General features: G+C 34.2%; 2 protein-coding genes across 2 annotated transcripts; one reads left to right on the plus strand and one right to left on the minus strand.

Annotated features, from left to right (window-relative positions):
• The first annotated feature begins 1,791 nt into the window (after positions 1-1,791).
• Positions 1,792-3,518, plus strand: LOC139892241 (phytolongin Phyl1.1-like). Its single transcript, XM_071875287.1, has one exon. It carries the CDS (start codon positions 2,296-2,298, stop codon positions 3,097-3,099), a length of 804 nt encoding a protein of 267 aa, XP_071731388.1. The 5' UTR covers positions 1,792-2,295; the 3' UTR covers positions 3,100-3,518.
• Positions 3,519-12,176: 8,658 nt separating this feature from the next.
• LOC139892242 (endoglucanase 9-like) lies at positions 12,177-14,558 on the minus strand. The gene is made up of 6 exons (XM_071875288.1): positions 14,346-14,558; positions 13,694-14,197; positions 13,451-13,600; positions 13,239-13,350; positions 12,985-13,148; positions 12,177-12,590 (listed from the first exon to the last, which is right to left on the minus strand). The coding sequence occupies exons 1-6, from the start codon at positions 14,556-14,558 to the stop codon at positions 12,267-12,269; spliced, it is 1,467 nt and encodes a 488-aa protein (XP_071731389.1). The 3' UTR covers positions 12,177-12,266.
• Between the last annotated feature and the right edge of the window lie 9,123 nt (positions 14,559-23,681).

The raw sequence follows: 23,681 nt of genomic DNA on the forward strand, positions 1-23,681 counted from the left end.
TTTATTTATTCTATTAAAACGCTCACCATGGAAAATATATATTTATTTTTTCGGTATATGAACAAGTACGCGTATAAATCATCAATCAAATGAGGTAAACTCTCCAATCACAAGACATCAATTCTTATTATAAAATCAAGAACGTAAATCAACTACAACAGCTTATTGTATAAAATACAGTAAACATATACACTCGATCCTCTCTATTAGTTGTTCATATACACATGAACACCTAATCACTCAAAGAATTACAAGATGCTCTCAAACTATAAAACTCTAATTTGATCCGGTACAAAACTAGTAAGAGAGAGATAAAAATATGAATATGAATAAATGAATAAAAAGATATAGGAAAAGACTATTTATAATTTCCTATGTTTTACTTGGAACCCCAAATCTTTTTTGTACACCTTCAGTCCCTCTACATATCAGCAATCTTCTATTTCAGTCCTACTTCCATTAATTGCAATCAAGACCCTATACATTATCTTAGGTTGCATAGAACTTTTTACTATTTTTGAACTACATTGAAATCTTCTGGTCCACTTATTCGTTTATTATTTAAACATATGAACGCACCAACATGTGTGTTGACGTTTTAACATGTTTTATCTCAGGTATTTAGCTTACATTTTTGAAGTCTTGGTATATTCTTATGTCGATCTTGTTGACTACACATTCTTTACATTTTTGTGCTTTCATTTTAATGTAATGTACTATTTTTGATATTTCGGTTCAACATTGTATTTTGAAACTATGTAAATGAATGTACTTTTGTTAAAACGACTCATGTAAAGGGCGTTGACCAAGTTATAAGACCTCTTGTTATTGTGCCATATCATAGTGGTTTTGACGGATACATTACATTGGGACACTTTTACATTACAATTTGAAATGTATTATTGAATTGCGTCATGTTAGAATGAGCCAGATATTCATTTTATGTTTTTTTTCAATGAGTTGTTTTGGCCAAATTGATGCATTTGATATTTTTCTTAGTTGATTTCAAGTTTTCAGTATAACTCAAAATATTTTTCTTATTTCAAATGCCTACGAACGGCGACGAGTAAGGCAGGTAAAGTGAATTTTCAATTTAATCTGCATTTTCGGAAGTAGCGAGGTCGTAATTAAATGAGAGATTTTTAAGTGAGAGAGAAACTAAGCCACTCACCGTATAAAGAGCAATGCAAAAATATATTATTAAATGAAAAATAAATATGAGTTGTAATCCCTTATAATGTGCTTGAAATACAGACCAATCAGAGCGCGACATGTAGAGCGACAATCAAATGTGATTGAATTTTTTTTTATTTTTTTTTTTAAAATTTAGCATGTCAAATCCAATCACATGTGATTGTAAAACTCAATCACATAATTTTTTTTTTTTTTTTTTTTTGCAAAAAAATTTTTTTTTCCAATTTTTTTTTTTTTTACAATCACATGTGATTGAATTTGACATGCATAATCACATGTAATTGACATGTAAAATCACATGTGATTTACTACATGTCAAAGTCAATCACATGTGATTGTCGTGACACATGTCGCACTCTGATTAATCCTTGAATCCAACTTAAAAGTTGGATTCATTTGAATATTACTCAAATAAACATGACTTATTAACTTCACATATATACTAACTAATTTTATATATTAAGTCACTAATAAATTCCACTAGCTTTTAAAAAATAGAAATAAAATTATTTTTTTCCATCAATAATTTAATTAATGATTCAATATATTGAAAATTAAACATAAATAAATAATAATAAATTCTAGTTATTAAAATAGAAAAGGTTGAGATGAGATAGTGGACGACAAACAGGTTATATGTTGGAAAGAAGAAGAAGGGGTCCAGTCCGATCCGGTCAAAACTCATATCTTCTCTCTTACTCTCAAATGCAGAAACAACAGCAACAAAACCAACATCAACAGCTGTTCCAGTTTATGTTTATGTTCTTTTCTTTCCTAATTAACACTTTGACTTTCTATATCCAATCATCATCAACAATTACAGCTGCACTCTCTTCATCCTCCTAGATCTACTCTCATCATCTGGTTGTATCTCTTATCTATCTATCTTTACTTCTATTTCTTCAAAATATCACAACTTTTAGATTCATGTGAGTTCCACTTATATCTCCCTTTAGTACTTCACTAGGGCTTTAAATATTTATGGTTAATTTAAGGATCTAGGGCATATGTTATGAATATATGATCACTTTTTTGACCTAAAGTTTTGATTTATATATATATATTTTTTTTTTTGAATTTGTTGTGTAATGTAAAGATTGGATGGGTTCTATTAGGAATACAGTGTATTATTGTTGTGTATGCAATGGGGGTAAGGTTTTATATGCATATAATAATGTTGAAGGAGATGATGAGATTGAAAAGTTAGCTGCTTTATGTTTAGAAAAAGCACCTTGTCATCACAAATGGTATTTTCAAACCATGTTCAATAAAACTTTTGGGTTTTTAATGGAAGATGATGGGTTTCTTTATTTTGCTATTGTTGATGAAAATCTTGGTTACCCAAAAAACCTTGAGTTCTTACAACATGTTCGAGACGAGTTCAAGAAAGTCACGAAAAAAGGTTCGAAACGGAGCAAGTCGAATCCGAATCCACTTGTTTTACAACAACAAATGTTACCCGTTATAAAACGTTTAATCGCTTCTTTGGAACCTTCTTCTAGTAACGATAATGTCGGTTCATCTCCTTCGCCTATTAGTAATGATAGTATTTGTCAAATTGATAATGGGGCTTCAACAAAAGCTCCTTTATTGGGGAAATCTAGTAAAGATAAACGAAAGAATAAAGATCATGTGATTTCGATTGGTGAGGAACATAGGAAGTCTGCAGATAAAGGTGGGTCCAAGGTGGATTCATCGAGTTTGGATCCTGATAATCAAGGTGCATATGTGATGGGTATTTCGTTGACTAAAGAAGTGAGTTCAATGACTAGTTTGAGTACTCAAACTGTACGAACGAAATGGTGTCACCAAGTTCGTATTGTTCTTGCAATTGATGTGGCTATTTGTTTGGTACTATTTATTGTTTGGATAGTCGTGTGTCGTGGTACTGAGTGTATCCGTTGAGATATTGTGCTTCGTTTAATGAATTGGAGATATGTGCATTTGTTATATGGAATACGTTGTGATAGTATAATGGAAGGTGCAAGAGATTCAAACATTTCCAAGGTATTGGCTTGGCCCTGATTATTGTTCATAACAAATCAATGGTTTAAGCATTTTTGTACATTTCTCATAAGTCTATTTATTGTAAATTATTTTGTTGCACTGAGCTTTGAAAGCAACTGGATGAAGGTTTTGTGATTGATCCATTAGTCCAGTTGCTTTGGTTACGTCGTACGATTTGAAAATTTTCTTTACTATACGAATATTTATTGAATCAGAGGCATCATAGAATGTGTTCCTTAATCTTGTTCGGTATGTCTGGTATGATATTCTCCAGTTTTACGATATAGTTTGTAGGTGTAATGATGGAAGATTGTGTGATTTTCAACTAAAAGTTCCACTTTGGTTGATTGTTTACCTTGAATCCGTTATTTGTGTTTTACCTATTTGTACGTGGATTAACTGGGTTATCCGGTAATCGTTTTCGACCCCTTTCTTGATAACTCTTAGATATGTTGCTGGTGAGTGAAACAGAGACCCTTTGTGAGACATAGGCTATATTGGGATGCATTTTGGTTCCAAGCCTGAGTAGGAGGACCCGCGATTAGTTGCCTGAGTGGTTTCCAAGCCTTAGTAGGGGGACCCGCGATTAGTTGCCAAGTAGCCCGGTTTCAATTCCGATAAGGAGAGGTTTTCTCCAGGATTTTTTCGCGATTAGTTGCCAAGCAACCCGGAACCCGCGATTAGTTGCCAAACAACCCGGGTCAATCCTTGGAGTTTCCTACCTAGCGTGTGTGGGTCGCAAATGAGAGTATTCGATGCGAAAATCTGCGGTAAAAAAAAAAAAATAGGATGCATTTTGGTATTATCAATTATCATTAGACTTGCCCTTAATTTTATATTGGGTTGGAAATTGTTGTTTTGTAGTATATGTGTTTCAGGGCATGTACTCTGTTGTAATTTCATCTGAAGTCCCTATGATAAAGACATAACACTTTAATGATTAGATCAAAGTCATCTAAATTCTTTAAGAATTTTAGTTGGGTATACCTACAAAAAGAGATACTAGTGCAAAATAGGCATCAAGATTTATAATATCTTTCGGTTTGGCTATGCATCTTTTTCATACAGGTGTGCATGATCAACTTAATAAAAGTTCAAAATCATTGATTCAAAATACTTTCATATTGTTGGATGATTAGTTTAATCAAGTTTTAATATAGAAGCCAGCTGGAGACAATCACATAATATCAAGAAAATATAAAGATATGTTATCTTAAATCTGCAGCAGATTTTGATGACTGTTTATTAGATAACAAAGGATACACTTATAACAGCCTAATACTACGCATCTGGTTCATCATCAACCGTCTACTTGTAAACTTTCTAATTCGTCTTGCCAATCGTGTTAGTAAATATGTACAAGCTGTAAGCATAAATTAACCTGAGGTTGGTTCAACTTATTTGATAAAAATAAAACTCAACTTCAACTACGCAGCCTCTCGTTGTTTATTAGACTGTGTCGTTGAAGGAGCTAGCAAAGATCTTAAACACACTCAATATTATGTGAATCTTTTAGTGTAAGGTTAAGATCACACACATATCTTGTTTCGTCACCCTATACTTTGATTCCAGTAATCTAATCAAATTAGGTCCGGTTTGGCTCACGGAATCCAATGAGACTCCGTGAGCCAAACGGGGCCTTAGTTCTTTTTGGTGGTAAAAATATCCAGAAACCTTGTTATACTACATGGATCGGCTATGCAAAATGGCCGGGTCAAAGTAGATAACGTCTTCTCTAAAAAAAACAAACATGATCATAATAGTCCAGCAGACAAAAAAATGGATCGGTCATCGATACAACGTGGCAAATCCTACTACTTCAAGTTTTCAAAAACATCACCCTTGTACATCACATCACAAAATTGTAGAGTAATGGTGTTTTTTTCTGCTAAATGAAACTTGCACAAAAAATCAATCTATTTGCATTCCAAATCATGATTCTTGGGCAAACGTTAAGCATTAACCCAAATCCTTACATCTTTTACTTTTCTTCCTTTTCTTCATCTTGTCATGGTTTCTTTCAGAAGCATCAACAGAACTCCTATTAGAAAATTCAAGTTATTTACTAGTATAACTGATTACATACATAATAAACATGATTTGCACAAACAATTTGATTCAAGAACTAACAAGATGTCTAAAATCGAAATCAAGTTGAATGACTCACCCATGGCCATTTTTTTCAGTTATTCTTGAATCTGAACCAAGCTTTTCATCCTGCAACTCATTAACATGTTCAGTGGCTGTAGTTTCTGAAGCACACCGTTTCCTTTTCCTATTTTTCTTCTTTTTCTTCTTCTTTTCAATAGCGTCACTAATTCATGAAAAGGAACCTAGTTAATGTGTACCATCCAAATATATATATAATCATACATTTAAGTGCACGTAAGCGCGTGTCGATAACTAGTCATTTATAAAACTCATTCGTTACCAATAATCTTAACCAAAAATGTGATACCTTTTCACAGCATTAGCATTCATTTGATTCTCAACACAAGTGGTATCTTCATTATCGTCCTTCCTGATCACACAAATCATAATATTATAAATACATAGCTAGAGCTATTTATAGCCGATTATCATAACAAACGTAGATAGTGAAGAAATGTGAAATCATACCCTTTTTTACAGTCAACAGTTATATTGACCTTTCCTTCTCTATTTTTACATTTTAGTAAACATTTCCCACCTTTCGTTTGTTTATCAATATACTTGATCTCTTTGTTTTGAGCATCCATACATTCATTCAGTAGGTCTGAGAAAGTTATAAAAACTTAAGAAGTAAGATATAAATAAAGACATAATACAGACAAGAACATACTTGTGTAGAAGAGTTTCAGGTATTTGATTACTAGTTGACGAACTTTAATAAACTAAAAAATCGTCGAGTTAGACACTACCCCTTCATGACAAATGGAATTATATATATTGCTTCATCAAATAAAATACAGAGTATTAAGTATACTAGTTACTACACAAACAGCAAATATATATTAAAAAAAAAAAAGTACCACCGATAGATCAATACTGCACAAACGATCAGTCTAACAAGAATATAAACTCACTATCTTTCGTTATGAAAAAAACTGTTTTTACATAAGATAGATACATACCTGGTTTACTAGAATCATGATCACTAGAGCCAACAATCTCCGCAGTATCTTTTTCTTGTCCCATATGATCACTAAAACCAAATCTATACATATTAGTTGTTTCATCAACAATTTAACACAACTAAATACTTCATCCATACAATAAATCATATCAATTTCATACATTTCAAGATTTAAACGAACCACACCCCAATATCAAACTATACAACAATATAATTCGCTAAAAGAATCTTTACAGATATAACTTAACATTACCATAGTACTAAATAAAATTAAACAAGAAAATTTCATTCCTGTTACTCAGAAACTCACATTGGAAGCTGATGAGCAGGTTGAGCAGAAGCCATCAAATAACCAGCAAGATAAACGCCTCGGGGGCCCACGACCGAGAAAACAACATCACGAGATTCTTCAAACTCAAGCTCAAGTTGACAACAACTTAACTCTTTAACCGATAACGAACAAATAGCTATAGGAGGTTTATCTCCAATTGAACATCTTACTGTACTTCTAGCCGGTGAATAACGTATAGCATCTCCAAGTGTAGCCTGTTAAAATCATCATAACAAATTAAACCCATCCAAAATCTTGACCCATCTTGTAAATAAATAAATAAAATCTTTAAAAATGGGATTTTTGTACCTGGGTAATGCGAATTCTTTTGGGGACAACATCATGGTATAGAGTGTAGGGTTCATTGGGCTTTAGATAAACCCCTAATTTTTATTTCATAAAGAATGATAATGTAAATAAAAGATTAGCGATAGCGGTGATTAACTGATTATTATTATACAGAGTATAATATAATATAATATAATAAAAATTAAAAGAACTAAGAATGAATCGATAATAATTAAAGTGAAAAGGTTATAGATTACATACCCCAGAAGGCCATCGGAGTAGCGTTGTTTGATTGCGCAGTCGGTTTTGTTATGAAGATGAATTTGAAACGAGTTTGTTTTTTGGCGGGAAGAAATGGAAATGGAAATGGAAATGGAAACCCTAAGGATATGAAGATGGAGTTGATTTTGGGTAATGGGAAGTTAAACCAAGAAACAGTTGCAAAAGGGGGAGTTGATTTTCAAATCAGTACGGATTTTATTGGTTTATTTCGTTCTTGTTTTTCTTTGGTGCGACTACAGGAAAGATGGGAGCCCAAATAAGACAAAACTTTAGGCTTAAAATTTGTTTTTTTTTTCTTTTCTTCCTGACGAGGTCTAGGTTTGGACGCTTATGTGTTCGAACTTGTTTAACGATATGAATGGGGTCGAAAAACTATTCTTCCGTCACCAGAACTAGAATAGGTTTGAGCATTGGAGGCTCGGAGGGGGTGCAAAGTGATCGACCGTTCAAGGTCCATGATTTTCAATGGCCCAATTTTCCTATATACGCAGACATAATCGGAGATTTGAGAAGTAAAATAAACTTTAGATCTAAGGGCCTTTCAATATGTTATACGTTACCTCTGTAATTTCCATTGATCTGTATTCATAGAGGCCTTTTTTTACCGCCTCGCTCGGGGACTGAAAAACTCATGATCGGCCCTGGGTTTGAGTACGTATATGTTCGTGTTCCAACCTATTCGAACGTGGTTCGTGGTTACGTAAATTGATTTTCTTGGTAACGATCAAAGAAAAGCCGGCAAAACGAGTTTGACCGAAGTTTAGGTGCTGCTTGTTTTTAAAAATATTTTTGTGTGAAGTACTACGGACCATGTTTGTAAAAAATATGTGGTCTAAAGGTCTATATGCTTAATACCGAAGACTGTTTGTTTTTATGTCTGCAAAATAACTTAATCATGTATGCACTTGGAAGCATATTTCTAAGTCTGCGAGATTGGAGATAGAATAAGACGTTATTTTATCTTATATCTTCAAAAAAAACAAACAATCTGCATTAAAAACATCTACAGCGTGCAAGGTTGTAAAAGTAGCGAGTCGGGGACGCATTGGTCGAGATCTAAAAAGGACGCGTAGGCCGAGTCGGGGACGCATCGGTCGTTGACTTTATTAATAATTTCTTAAATATATATTTATATATGTATAAAATAGTTGATTTTGTACCATAAATTTCTTAAACAAGAACTTAAACTTAAATACAATCAAACTTCAAACTCAATTAATGTTACCGAGTACATAATCAGTAAGGACACAGAGAAAAGTGCGGCTCAACAAATGAAAACAACCCCTCATTTTAAAACATATCACATCTTGACGAAAATTTGACTGTTTTTGACCAACTTTGACCGTCTTTGACATACTTTGACTGAACTTATAGATTTCTCCATCTTTTGAGTCGTTTTTAGAAAAAACGGGACGGACCCAAAAAAAGATGCATCGGCCGACGCTCGGCCGACTTTTACAACACTGACAACGTGCAAACATAATAAGACATAATAAGATTTGTATAAAAAAACAAACTACACTTTATATATTGTCAATTCTTTTCAAAAAGTGCATATTGTTATGAAATTTGAAAAAGTGTAATTAAAATTGAATATTTATATCTTTCCATTGAAATTGTGAAAAAAATAAAAATAAATAAATAAATACCTAGTTTAGTAGCCGTATTAGAAGAGTTTGTCATAAGTCATAACAATGATCAAATCATCGATTTTGCCTTTGGCGAACAAATTTGTATCCTAAAATCACTTATCACATAGAGCAAAATATACTCGGGTGTAAATTGCCAAAAAAAACGTCTTTATACTTAACAAGTGGGCTAGAATTACCAAGTTAAGGTTTGTACTGGATCAAGAATTATTTGGGCCCAAATACTCTAACAGCCCAAACATATTCTCAAATATTTGAACTGTAACAGGATTCAGAAATAATTTTCTATTTACTCTAGTAGTTCGGATTCTAATACTGTGTCTTTTAGAAGAGGTATTTCAACCTTAAGTTGATAATTACTATGCTGGTATTACTACGTTAAGTTGGTAATAATTTGTTCAAACGTACTAGCATCATAGATGGAGTCATGGAGTTGGACATGATAAGGGTCGTAAACTTTTATGAAATAATCAAATTAGAGTGTGATCGTACCAAATCCAGATCGCGGATAACATACGAGTGCAAATCACAATCACATTAACGGTGAACGGTTTAAGTCCTTGAAAGCTCTCCGTATTAACAATGACTACCGGATCCAAAGTCAAGCTGCGAATCTAGTCAAGGTCAAACTTGGTCAAATACTTAGAGAGAGAAAGTTATTTTGTAGAGAGAGAAAATTCTGCTATGACAAAGTGATGTCCTCTGCCCATCAATGAAATCCAGGTGACCTATTTATAGGCAAAAAATGTCAAAGGTTCTTTGACGTGTCATGTTATGATTGGTAGGTCAACCCTTATTCTTCGAAATTTTGACTAGTCAACCGTACTTTTCGTCATATAAGCTTCATCTTTATTCGATGTCCGCTTCATCTATTCGCAATCCGCCGGCGCGTTTATACTTGGTTAATTTTCATGCTTTTATTCATGTTTATGGTGTTCGGTTCTTCTTTAAAAATGTGTTTTCAATACGCTAACCGAATAACGTATCATTAAGTCCCCCCAGTTTGAGAATGATAATTTTTGAAAGTATCATTGTCAAACTTAAAAAATAAATATGTTCTTATCGATGTTCGTTATTGCATTAAATGTTCTGACATTCTGATTTGACTTCCTCAATGCACTTGAGTACTCATAAGCGGTGGAAAGATAACATTGTAGGTACTCAAGTGCATTGAGGAAGTCAAATCAGAATATCAGAACATTTAATGCAATAACGAACATCGATAAGAACATATTTATTTTTTAAGTTTGACAATGATACTTTCAAAAATTATCATTCTCAAACTGGGGGACTTAATGATACGCTATTCGGTTAGCGTATAGAAAAACACATTTTTAAAGAAGAACCGAACACGATAAACATGAATAAAAGCATATAAATTAACCAAGTATAAACGCGTCAGCGGATTGCAAATAGATGAAGCGAACAATGAATAAAGATGAAGCTTATATGACGAAAAATACGGGTTGACTAGTCAAATTTCCGAAGAATAAGGGTTGACCTACCAATCATAACATGACACGTCAAAGACCTTTGGCCTTTTTTCCCCTATAAATAGGCCACCTGGATTTCATTGATGGGTAGAGGACATCACTTTGTCAGAGCAGAATTTTCTCTCTCTACAGAAGAACTATATCTCTTGAGTAAGTTTGACCTTGACTGTATTCGCAGCTTGACTTTGGATCTGATAGTCATTGTTAATAAGGAGAGATTTCAAGGAGTTAAACCGATCACCGTTAACGTGATTGTGATTTGCACTCATATCCTATCCACGATCCAAATTTGGTACAATCAGAGCGCATACATTTGAATAAAAGTGGTGGGCATGAAAAGGGCCGAAAATGGTCTGGGTATAACCCGATTAAAGTAGTGGCGGATCTTGACCAAACTTATTGGCTGGGCCGAAAAGTTTTGAACGTAAATTTTAATTTGACAAAGATTTTTGATTTTATTAAAAGAATTTTACGGTACTTAGAAATGTTAAATTATATACATTCTAAATCTAGTTATTTATTACTTAATTTGATTATTAAGTAGGCAAAATAAAAATAACAATAGTGTATGAAGTATGAACTTGGAATCGTACCGTTAAAATTTGTTTTTTTAATGTAGTTATAGTATCATTAATTATTTACTCCGTATTATATATTTAGTTAGAGACTCTTATAATGGAAAGCACTACATCAAATTTTTAAGGTTAAAAATGAAATTCTGTGTAAACTTAAAGGAATTCTTTTGAAAAAAGAACATTAAAAGTATATATGACCTCACTTTCTCTTACTTTGCTTTCTTCATCGCAATCCTCATCTACATTTAGAGCCTCCCTTATGAAATTCTCTATTAAAATTGATTCTAAATTTTTCTTCTTTCTTCCAAAAAAGATGTATTATATATGCTACTTGTTCGGAATTTTGGAAGGGCCAATTCCCCTCTCTGTCCCCTGAAGATCCGCCCTTGGGTTAAAGTGTGGACACGTAAAGGGTCAGAACGTTCCCAGAATAACTAGTGACGGAACTTGAATCCGACAACGGATGAGACGGTTGTCCAAACCTAAATTTTTTTTCATTGATAGGGTAAACTCTAATAAAAACCTTAAATTTTAGTAATATACTAATTTATAATTTCTTTAGTGTATTTTTTCCTTTTTTTTTTAAATCCAAAAGGGACGGGTGCTCCTAGGGGCGGTTTTATGTAGGGGCAAGGGGCACGGCGCCTGCCCCAGTGGATTTGCAATTTTTAATGTAAAAATTTCGGATTTTTCGAGTTTAACCCCGGTGGATCCCCCTACATATTTGCCCTAAAACCTTCAAATGTTATTCAAAAACATCCAAAGTTTACTCAAAAACCTTCAAATTTTTCTCAAAAACTTACATACTTTGCTCAAAAAATTTGATACGTTTTAAAAAAAAAATTCGACCCTGGTGAAAAATATCGATCCTGCTTCTGCCACCGTGCTCCGATCTATCCCATAAATGTTCCGCCCCTGAGAATAACCCAAATTAAAACATGTACATTTGAGTAAAAGTAAACCACATGAAAATGGTTGGAAGGGTCTCTCTAAAACCTCTCAATTGATAAGTAGAAAATGCACAACAGGATTTTTGGAAATAATGACATATATGATTAACGTTTAATCTCAGTTATGGCTAACTACTTGAATCAATTAGGGCCACCATTCATCATAGGAGTTCCTAAAAGGAAACACAGACATGATTTAAATTTATTTGGCGTGACAAATATAAAAATAGAACATAATAATTACTAGTATAACTTAAATACTTGTATTCATCACCAACTTTTTTAGGTGGCAGATACATAATTTTGATACAACATACACACACATGTTACATCCACTATTTAATTAGTTCTAATAATTGTGTAATGTAAGGAATTTGAGGAATTATCTCCCAGATAAATATGCCAAAGGCCCAACTATAGCTGCGTTAACATACGTGGCAGGTTCTGAATGACTATAATCTGTTCGTTCATCAGGGAAGAAATCGTTCTGATTTGGTCCACCAACGATTGCTCCAGTTAGTATATTCGGGTTCGGGTTAGAAGTATAGTAAAATGAATTAAAACCTCCATCACAACCAAATGGTTGTGGGTGAGTTCGTATTGAAGGTATTGAAGACCCTCTGTGATGAATTCTTTTCGGGTAGTTTGTTCCGTATCCTACCATATATGACATCTTCATGGGGTTGTCTCCTAATATGTAATCCACCTGAAAAAACACACAAGAGTTTGTAAACTTTTAGTCTTTAAAAATGAATGAATCATTTTGCAGCAAACTACAACGAACTTTAAGTTGGACAGACGTAAACGGATAATTTTTTCCTGTTCACATAGTATTTTTACTCAGATGTACGTGACATGAATAAGACATTTGAGTATCTTTATTCAGATATATACAGAATCAGGTTATCCCGTGAACGTTTCCTGACTAATTCCCTGGCAACTTCAGGATACGTTATTATTCTGGTTTAAACTTGATACCTCTATTAAGGATATCAGGACCTGAACCACTAGGCTATTTTGGAATGATTGTACGTCGAATGCACTTTAAGGATATAGTTATGGTTATTCATAATAGTTGGATGAACAGTTAAAAAATATACCTGTTTTCTTGCAAGGTTGATGAGGGTATTTGGGGTGATTTGAATTTGGCCACAACTGAATGTGTTTTTAGTTGATTTCATGTATTTAGCATAAGTAGTGAGCAAGAAGGTTATGGATGTCACATATTGGAGATTATTATCAGGTAGTTTGAACATTAGTCCCCCTGCATCAACATAACAACATAAATTATGAATTCAATAGTTATAATATACTACTTAGTACTTTTTATAGTAGTAACTATGTTTATATGTACCTTTAGTATATTGCGTTGTTGAATACGGCGAACTGGGTAGAATTTTGCACATGAAATCTTGTGCTTGTTGTTTAAAATTATCGTATGCGTGATCATTTGCAACCAAACTCCCCTATTAAAAGTAGTACATCAATAAAATCAGCTAAACCGAAACAAAAAGGTTATACAATTTTGAAATATATGACTAGTCAGTTAGTTAGTTAGTAAGTTACCCTCGATAAAAGGACACGCGCACCAGCAAGTTTATTGTCCCAGCTGAATATCTCTGTTGCATCATTCGCTCCCAACTGATCAATAAAATTACGATAAGACGGATTCTTTGTTGCCCTTAGTAACCATGCAGCTCCCCACAACAATTCATCCTGTTAAAATAAATGGCCATAGTTTAGTACAAAATAAGCAATTTATTAAATAGTAATGTCATGATAATAATATAAGGATTATATGAAAATTACCTTATACCCTGAGTAAGAACAATAAAATGGACAAACAGCAGAACCAAGTGAGTCACTATATGAACCTCTGTATTGTGCAGCAAATTGGAACACAGATTTTGCAGTTCTCAATAACAATTTCGAGTATTTGGGATCTACTTTTCGAAACACGAGGGACGCAGCAGCTAAGGCGGCGGCTGTTTCAGCAGCGACATCAGACCCTGGTTTAGTTTTGGAGACAGAGTAGACGGTTCTAGCCGTGTCCATATCTTCTGGCCTTTCCCAACACTTGTGGTCTACATTTGGGTCACCAACGCCCACATAGAGTACACCAGGGGTGGCTGTAGCACACTTTATAAGGTAGTCAGTACCCCACCTGATTGCTACTCGCACATCTTCTAGTTTCGGGCCTAATGGTTTCGAATTCTCCAATGCACCCCACGCCAACATTGTAGTCGTGTATGCCATTGGGAAGTTGAATTTCACATTGTCCCCTGCATCATAGTACCCTCCTACTAAATCAACCTGCACATGTAATTTTAGTTTTTTAAATAGTGATCGGTAATGATATATCTACGTGGTTTCATTGTTTAACATGATATCAGTGCGGGGCCCAAATCCCTCCCCTTATGGCCATACTCTTAAACTCGAGTTTGTGTAATGTAAAACGTACATGAGCTTGTGCGCCATCGGATAGGCCAGAAATGGACCGCCAAGTGATTTTCTGGGATTGGGGAAGCCGCCCGGACCTTTGACCTTCGAAGAACAATATGGATTTCGCAAGGGCATCCTTGTAATTTTGGCTAGCTTGTGCAGCATTGCTAAAAAGCAAGAATGCCAAGAAGAAACCATGGAACAGGGAAAACAAACCCTTTGTGAAATCCATAATAAAAAAATTAGCCCAATAATTTAGAGTGATTCTAGTAGAAGAATAACAAACCCTCTTTATAGGGCTTTTTCAATGTCAATCACTATTGACTATTACGCTAATTAAGGCTTTTCTTGTAAAGTTATCATTTGTGTATTGTTGTCAAAGTAATGTTTACTACTTGCATTAGTATCCACAATTAGTTCTTATAGTTACTTTTCCCTAAAGACACTATTATTATTTTTAAAAGGATTGATATGTATACACCATTTTTGTGGGTGCATGGTTTTTGTTAAATAATAACAATGATCATTAACTTATTTCAACAACATTAACATGAGCTTAGAACAATAAATATCACCTACATACATTAATTTGAAAGTATTATAAAAGGTTTAATTTAGTAATATATAAGTAGACAAATTGACACTACTTGGTCACAAAATCCTAATTTACCAAGTAGAACGTAATAAGTAAAGATATTAGATATATTCATATATACAAAATTAAAAGGTATTGTGTAATTGTAGTTAGATTGTGCTATACCATATATTTCTAATGTAGTAATGTATAAAGGTTATGTGCCATTTGGTGTCTAGATTTCACCAAGAGCCAATTGAATTCAAGTAGTTGATACTTACCAACAAGAGTCTTTCTTTTAAAGTTATAAAAGCAAGTAGAAACATAAATTCCGTGAGGATAGTCGTCGGATCTTACCAAGAGCCAATTGAATTCAAGTATTTATTCCAAATTGTTTATGGTTCAACCATGTGACATTTGGTTTGTACAATTTTTCCGTGAATTCAATTCAAAGAAGTTTTTTTAGTGGCAATATTTAAATTTTGCTCAATGTTATACATTTGCATGTCATGTTTTCTAGCGCTAGTGTATTGTTTTTTTCATCATTAGTTATTTTCAATTGATTTTCCAATATATTTATCTATAGATATTTAATGGGTATGTGCGTTCATAATAAATAACGTTTATCAGTCTACTAATAAATCTTAATGGATCTATCAAAAACATACTTGGAAATATCAACTTCCAATAAGAAACATTCGAGTCCAGTGATACGAGAATAATCCATTAATCAAAAGATTGCGGATTCAATTTTTACTTGTGATTAGGTGTATAATTCAGTTATATATGAGTTACTTGAGTCCAACTCAGTAAGCCCTTGCCTGTCATGCACGCCTTACTGTGTGCCGCGCACTAAGATGACGTGCCACGCAGTAAGATGGTGCGCTACGTAATCGTGCAGACATACTAGGGGACTGTTGTGTAAATATTGTAAATACGGGGTGTTGAGTGCAATTCTGCGTGTGATGGGTTTAGACCCTAAAAGTAGATCTGTGGCTCCCTTTTCTCCATTTCCATCTTCAAGAAAACACCCCAAGTTAGAGTGAGAAAGTATTCTAGAGAGCGGAAGATCCATTTAGTGAAGAAGAAGCTAGTTCAACCCAAATTGGAACCCACATTTTTAGTTGCAGCCATCTAGCTTGGTTTTGCACTTAAGGTAAAACCCTAATTCGAACATTTAGTGTTCGTTTTGATCTAGGGTTAGGGTTTGGGTTGGTAATGGGTTATGAACCCTATTTCTTGTGAAATTCGGGGTTTTTAGTGAGTGATTTGGGTATGAAAACCCTAATGTCGTTGTCTAGGGTTTAATGACGAATTTGACTATTTTGAGTCTTAAAATTTGGGCATAATCACTACAATACTTGTGTATTAGTGATTATGTTTGATATCAATAAAGTTCCAAATTTTATCACCAAAATAATCGCTTTGTCGGTTAATATTGTAGATTAAGTAATTACAAAGGCGATGCAAAAAGAATCAAGTAAAATGGAGCTAAAACGAAGATTCTTGAGCGAAAACGGTGAAAGACAAGTTACGACCCCGGAAACAAAGTTACGATCCCGGGAACAAGCACGACGATCCAAGCAAAACAGCAGACCAGCCCAGGCGCCGGCCTCCTGAGCCATCTTGCCACGCCAGCCTGCCACATGGGGGCCGGCTTGCCAAACATGATTTGGACACCGGGCATGGGAAACGGCCATGCCAGCCGGCTTGCATAGCACCGGCCTCCCACTCCGGTCTGCCAGGCCGGCTTGCCAGCCGTCCCCATCCATTTTTCTCCTATAAAATGGGACTTTTGGGCTCATTTTTACACACACTCAATTTTCTACTTCAATTTAGATTTAAATAATATTAGTCAGTTTTTAGTAGTAGCTAGCTTAGCTTTTATTTTTCGGAGGATATTTTGGCGAGTCACTGCGATCTCGGGCAGATTTCTTCGACCTTTTCAGGTTTTTATCCGAAACACTTGTCTTGTTAATTAAACATGTGTTGTTATCATTTATGTCTAAAGATGTGTTCTGATATTACCATGTTAGCTTAATTAATCTGTATGTTGCCATGATAGAAGTTTGGGTTAGCGTAGTTATATTAGATTAGTACAATTACTATTGTTATATTGAATCTGTGACCCCGATAGATTTGTATGCTAGCATCTTAAGGATTGACCAACCTAAGTTGTGATCACGACTTATCCACCTATATGAACTTAGCTACTTCATAGGACTAAGACCCTTGGTTATACTGTACCTGAAGATTCTATGAACTCGGTATGGCCAATGTTCCCGAGAGGCATCTAATGCGCTTTTAGGACACGGAACTTAGGAATTGAGACATGAATGACCTAGTATGCTTATTAATTATTCCAAGGAGACCTCTTAGGAGCCATTAAGATCTAGTTAGTGCCTTAACTGTGTGACCCAAACCTATTGCATGTTATTGTTTGATTGTTGCCTTAGGGTTAAGTCATATCAACTGTTTCAGGTATCTATTAGGTTTCTATCTTCTTTACTTTCAGTATATCAACTGTAATGCTGTATAATGTTTAGATTAGTATGATCTCATTAGTATGATGAAATGTTTGTTAGTTTACATTAATGTTTTGTCAACATGACCCGACGGACTCCTTCCGTTTGTGATCAGTGTTCACTTAACACGGCACGTTGTTATTTAGTTCCCTAAACTGATAACGAGGGTTAGGATTAGAACTCAACTCACTAATAAACCTAGTGTTATGCTAAGGATAACTTCCGAGGTATAGATACCCTTCAATTATACAACCAAGTGACATGCTTCTCACTGCTCAACGAGAACTTCGAGAGTCTAGAGATAAGTAGGTCTGTGTAATTGGCTCATCCAATCAGATCTACACTATTCTAATCATAGCTTTAACATAAACATAATTACCTTTCCCGAGCCCAAACTTAATCTTGGTCAACATTTCCCTGATCTGCATACTTCAGATATCCCTCCATTACCTTTACCTTTCCGTAATTAGGATTATTAGCTTAAAACCAAAAATTATCTTTCACCTAGATAATTTAACCAAAGACAATTATCCACTTGATTTTCAATTTGTTAAATCATTCAAAAACACGACCCTAGGTTAACTTACACTTTCTACCCTAGAAAGTTTAAAAGTGAATTTAGGCCTCTCAAAATATAAATAAGAAAAAGAGGAAACCCTGTTGATAAGTTCATACTGCCACCTTGCGACCTAACGACACCGCATAAATAAAATCGTCCAATTTAGACATATCAATGTTGTTGTTTGAACTAATTGTTAACTTAAGTTTGGGTGGTGACCTTGAATGGGTCAAATTGGTGTTTTGTGACTTGTTTTAACAAAGCAAGTACTTAAGTACTTGAAATTGTGTCAATTGGTGATTTAGAGGCATAATCACTAGTCATGAGTGATTATGGGTGTTAGGGATTGAGTTAAGCTTGTTCAAGTGCAAAATGGGTAGAGATTGCACTTGAAAGTCACAAGTGTTTGTTATAGTCAACGCGTGTGCTTAGTAGAATTATTTTTAATGTAATAGGTGTTTTACATCATTGAGCATGGACTTCAAGTATTGCTCTCATCAAGCATTTAATGTGACTGGAATGATTATACCTTTGTGTATATAAGTTTCGGTTGATGTAGTTATAGTGTTGTGCGTACGTTGGATTCACTTAATTCCATGCGTTGGAAACCACTAAGTGTAATGGTATATACTGTGTGTTGGCAACAACATATGTTGTTTATTTGACAAGTGCGAGAACAATGGTTGTGACGATTGTCGGATCACTTTACATCGTGCGTTGACAGCCACTTCGAGGATTAGTGCTATATCGTGCGTTGTATATACACTATTGGTTGTGGGTTTACCATTCCCCAGTGTTTATGGTTAACCATATTTTGTGTGTTGTTTATTTAGCATTTTTTTATTGTGATTACATGCTAATTGTGATGCTAGCTTTGTGTGCGTTGTATGTGAAGTGTTTGCAAGAAATGTGACTTATGTATGTATATATAAAATTATTGCATTCACTAAGCATTATGCTTACCCTCGTGTTGTTATCTTTTTATAGATTCGGGTGCAGACAAAGGAAAGGGTAAGCTTGGGAACTAGATGACTTGTTGGATTGTGCTCTTAGAAGATGGCTTTTGGTCAATGCTTAGGTTTGGGTAGTATTAAACCCATTTGGGTTAAAATTGTCATTTGGGTCAAAATTGTCATCCTGTCTTGTAATGGGTTGTTGATAACTCAATTGGTTACTCAGTTTTATTTTGATGATACAACAACAACAACAAAACTCAATACCACATGAGTGGTGTATGAGGGAGGTGAGATGTAGACAATTCTTCCCTTATCTGAGAATAAAAACAAGTCATTTCTCCACCAGAGTGAAACACTCTCAAAAGTAGATAAAGTCATCCCTCTCTCTATTCGACGGATAAAAAGAATGCTTCCGAGTGGAACTCCGGCCAATAAGTAGGAATTTTTTTTAAAAATTAGTAAAATAAAATTAAAAATAAAATTGAAATGCCATGAAAATGGTATAATAAAATTTCCATGAGTTTTAAATCCTGCTTGAATTTCAATTTAGGCTCCAAACGGTAGTCAAGATGCCAATAAAACGACACTTGCTATTGACTCAAAAATAGAGCCGACTTTATTCAGGCTTTGGTTGTGTACAAAAAGTTTCATGGTGATTAACAGTGCATTTGTATTAGTTTGGTGGGATTTGTGGAAGTGCAGACCTGAGTTGAGCTTTTGTTTTAATAACCAGTTTTATGGCGTGCCACACATGCTTTCTGCGCGCCACTCAGTTGAGCCTATGTTAAAAACAGTAGTTGAACCAGTTCTTAAGTTTGATTTTAGCTATAGTGCACGCTGCACATATTCTGGGCGCGCCGTGCGTTATAGCATGGTCTTATGTCAATATGTCATCATTAAAAAAATGTGTTATTTTAAGAGAATGGGTTTGGGTCATTTCAAATACCTTAATGTTTGAGTAGTGTCATGCTTGAATAAATTTGAACTCAGATTCAAATGAGTTTTAGGTCGTGTTTGTGATGAAACATGACTAGAATCTTCGAATCCTTCAGATTTAACTCACACAAAGGCGGAATAGTGAATCAAACCCTCTAGTGAATATGAAAATGCTTTTTGAGATTGATTTAGTCAAACCACAACAAGGATTGTGTGATTAGATCAACACCTAGAGCTATTATTAACCTTTTGCAAGGATTTAGGCTTGAAGCATTGAGAGAGAATCTGACAGGTTACCAGATCTGAGTGATAGAACAAAATGAGAGGCTTAACCTAAAATGAAGAACATAACACAATATATGCCTCAGCTGTTAAGTCAACCACATGTGTCAGGTCTCACTCGTACGAGTGGACAGACTCACGTGTACGATTGATCACTCACTCGTGTAAGTGTCATCAGATTAGGTTTGTGACTCAGCCCAGCACACTCGTGCGTATGAGCTTGTCATCCGTACGAGTGAGGCTTCACTCATACGTTTGACTGAGTCTAAGTTAGTCGAACTTCCATATCTTGTTCCTGCAGTACTTATAAACGCATGTAAACATAGATAGGATAACAACGAGCGATCATGGTAACCCACTAACTGAAGTACCTGCTATGGACGTGTGGTAGATGTCTAGGTGTCATAACCCGTCCTTAACCCTAAGAACGAGTTAGATAACGTATGATTTCATTGCGAGGTATTGACCTCTATATGAGACATTTTTAAAAGAAAACTGCATATATTTTACATTACAAACCACAAATCTTATTTTTGATACAAGCTTTAGACGATAGAAAGATGATTATCGTTTAGCGATAATCTTCGACTTACAAACTTTACAAATAATGACAACAACACGATTTCTAGTATATTTTACAACACAAATCCTAGGGTATGCAGTTTTATTTTTGACACAAATATGCGTACGCAAGATCCTGCTCAAATTCAACATAATGCAGCGGAAACTTCTAATTATCACCTGAGAATAAACATGTTTAAAACGTCAACATAAAGTTGGTGAGATATAGGTTTAGTGCCGGCAGCAATATATATATAGACCACAAGATTTCATATATAAACAGTTTAATAAAAATATTCTAAGTGGTTGAGCACTTGGTAACCATACTTAACATTTAATCACGTCGCATATTCCCTTTATTATGAAATCTTACTACACCGTACCAAGTGTAGTCACGAAACGAAGTACTGTGCAACCGTTGAATACTGGTCGTCCAGTCCGGTTGGGGTTGTCAGGCCCGATAGATCTATCAACAGGATTCGCGTTTACAATACCGCTGTAAATATTAGTTACCAAGCTACAGGGAAGTATGCCAGTGGTACAACTCAACGTAGAATATATTTTTCAGTTACTTGTGTCCATAACGTAAAACATAAAATACATGTATTCTCATCCCGAAATATTTAGAGTTTAAAAGTGGGACTATATACTCACTTTCGTCTTTAAGATATGTAATTTCGACTTGGTCTCCGATTGATATCACAAACCTATCCATATATAGTTTATCAATATATTTCTATTTTAAACAATCGTCACATATATATACTTTTTATACTTTTAATAGTTTTAATAATTTCTTAGTCCGTAGTTAGCAGTCCGATGTTAGTAATTCAATTTTAATGGTTCATTTTTAGGTGTTTAATAAACCCCCAATGAAATAAATAAAAACCCCCATCGTATATGTATTGGTCGAGATTAATCTTGACCCATGGTACCGGTGTTGTCAAATGACGTGTTGCGTACATAAAGTACCGGTGTTGTCAAATGACGTGTTGCGTACAATCATGGGATCTTATGATTAATCTTCTCGTATTGTTTACGGGTGATCCTGAACCATATAAAATTAAATTATGAGTACATATATATAAAATATCATGTTATTTTAAAAAGATGTGATTTATTTAATTTTCTCCAATTATTTTCGTAGCCAAACTAGTCTTAGATATCCGATCTCGTTTTGGTCATAGTTTCTTCGTTACAACTCCGTTTTCGTTGATTCAACTTGCCACTTCCTTGGATCGAGTCCCTCTTTAAAACTATGAACTGTAAATACCTTAGTTTGTATTCGAAATCACAGGTCATAGGTCAAACTTTAGTGAAACTTATGAAGTTAATCATTTTCCATCATGTAAACAACCTTAAATGATTATTTTTCTAAAAATACTTATACTTTGAGTTAAATCATGAAATTTTTATGTGTTATCATATTCATAGTAAAACTCATTTTTCCAGAAAATAAACCTCCAATTCAAAGTTTAAGATGGTTTTTAATTATCCAACCCAAAACAGCCCCCGGTTGCACTCCGACGTCGTAAAAACAGTTTTTAAGGTGTTCTTTGAAAAACCAAGTTATACCTTGTTAAATTAGCATATTTTTAAGTTATATTACAGGTCTTGAAGTATTTTAAAAGTTAAGTTAGAAGGATCTATTTAGTTTGCGAACAAGTTTGAAATCATTCAAACTATGTTCTAGTTTATAAACTCTTATATATATAGCTATAAATATATGAATTGAAAAAGAGTTGAAGTAGAGTTTTTACCTCAAGTTTAAAATGTAAAGTTGCTGGAAAGAAGTAGTAAAATAAAAGTTGAGAGAGTTCTTGCAAGTGTGTGTGAAAATTGGAAGTAAAATTTGGAAAATGAATGTGTAAAAATGAGTTAGAAATGGTGCTCATTTATAGGCTTGAAAATTTGGTTTTTAGTGAAAATATCTAAGATAAGTTAAAATTTATTATGTCATGAATGACATATTATTCCAATAATTGAAGATTTCTATTGGTATATACCAATAGTAAATACTTCTAGAAGCTGTGTATAGTACCCTAGATATACGTATAGGATTATTGAGGAAACGGAACGAGAATTCAAATATAACTATCTTTTGTAAATATACTTATATTGTTTTATGTATAAAAGCCCTTTAAAAATGATTAAATACATTACTTATACGATATATGTATAAACATTATAAATCATCAGTATTTATGTCAAATAACGTTACGTATGGTTATTGTTTTGAAAACTTAAGTTAGTAGTTTCAAAATATACTTATGACTTTTTGTTATTAATACAAAATGAGATATTAAAACATCCTGAGATCATGTTAAATATGTATGTATAATTATCATATATTGTATAGTTCGTGATATCATCGGTCAAACTAGACGGTCAAACGTTGTGTAAAACTCTTTTCAAAAACATAAATCTTAACAATTTGGATTGCTTATCATGTTGGTAAGGTTTAATTTATATAAATATTAATCTTATAAGTATAGAACGATCAAAAAAGTGCGGGTCATTACAGTACCTACCCGTTAAATAAATTTCGTCCCGAAATTTTAAAATTGTACCTATTTTGCGTCATCGGAAAACAAGTGTGGATATTTTTGTTTCATTTGATCCTCTCGTTCCCAAGTAAACTCGGGACCCCTTCGAGCATTCCAACGAACCTTAACGATCGGTATGTTGCTCTGCTTGAGCCGTTTAACTTCACGATCCATGATTTCGATTGGTTCTTCGATGAATTGTAGTTTCTCGTCAACATGGATTTCTTCAAGAGGAATGGTGAGGTCTTCCTTTGCAAGACACTTCTTAAGGTTTGAGACGTGAAAGGCATTATGTACTCCGGCGAGTTGTTGCGGTAACTCGAGTCGATAAGCTACCGGTCCAATGCGTTCGATGATCTTGAACGGGCCTACATACCTTGGGTTTAGTTTACCCCTTTTTCCAAAACGTATTACAC

Source organism: Rutidosis leptorrhynchoides, chromosome 2, assembly GCF_046630445.1.
Source record: "Rutidosis leptorrhynchoides isolate AG116_Rl617_1_P2 chromosome 2, CSIRO_AGI_Rlap_v1, whole genome shotgun sequence".
Taxonomy (NCBI): domain Eukaryota; kingdom Viridiplantae; phylum Streptophyta; class Magnoliopsida; order Asterales; family Asteraceae; genus Rutidosis; species Rutidosis leptorrhynchoides.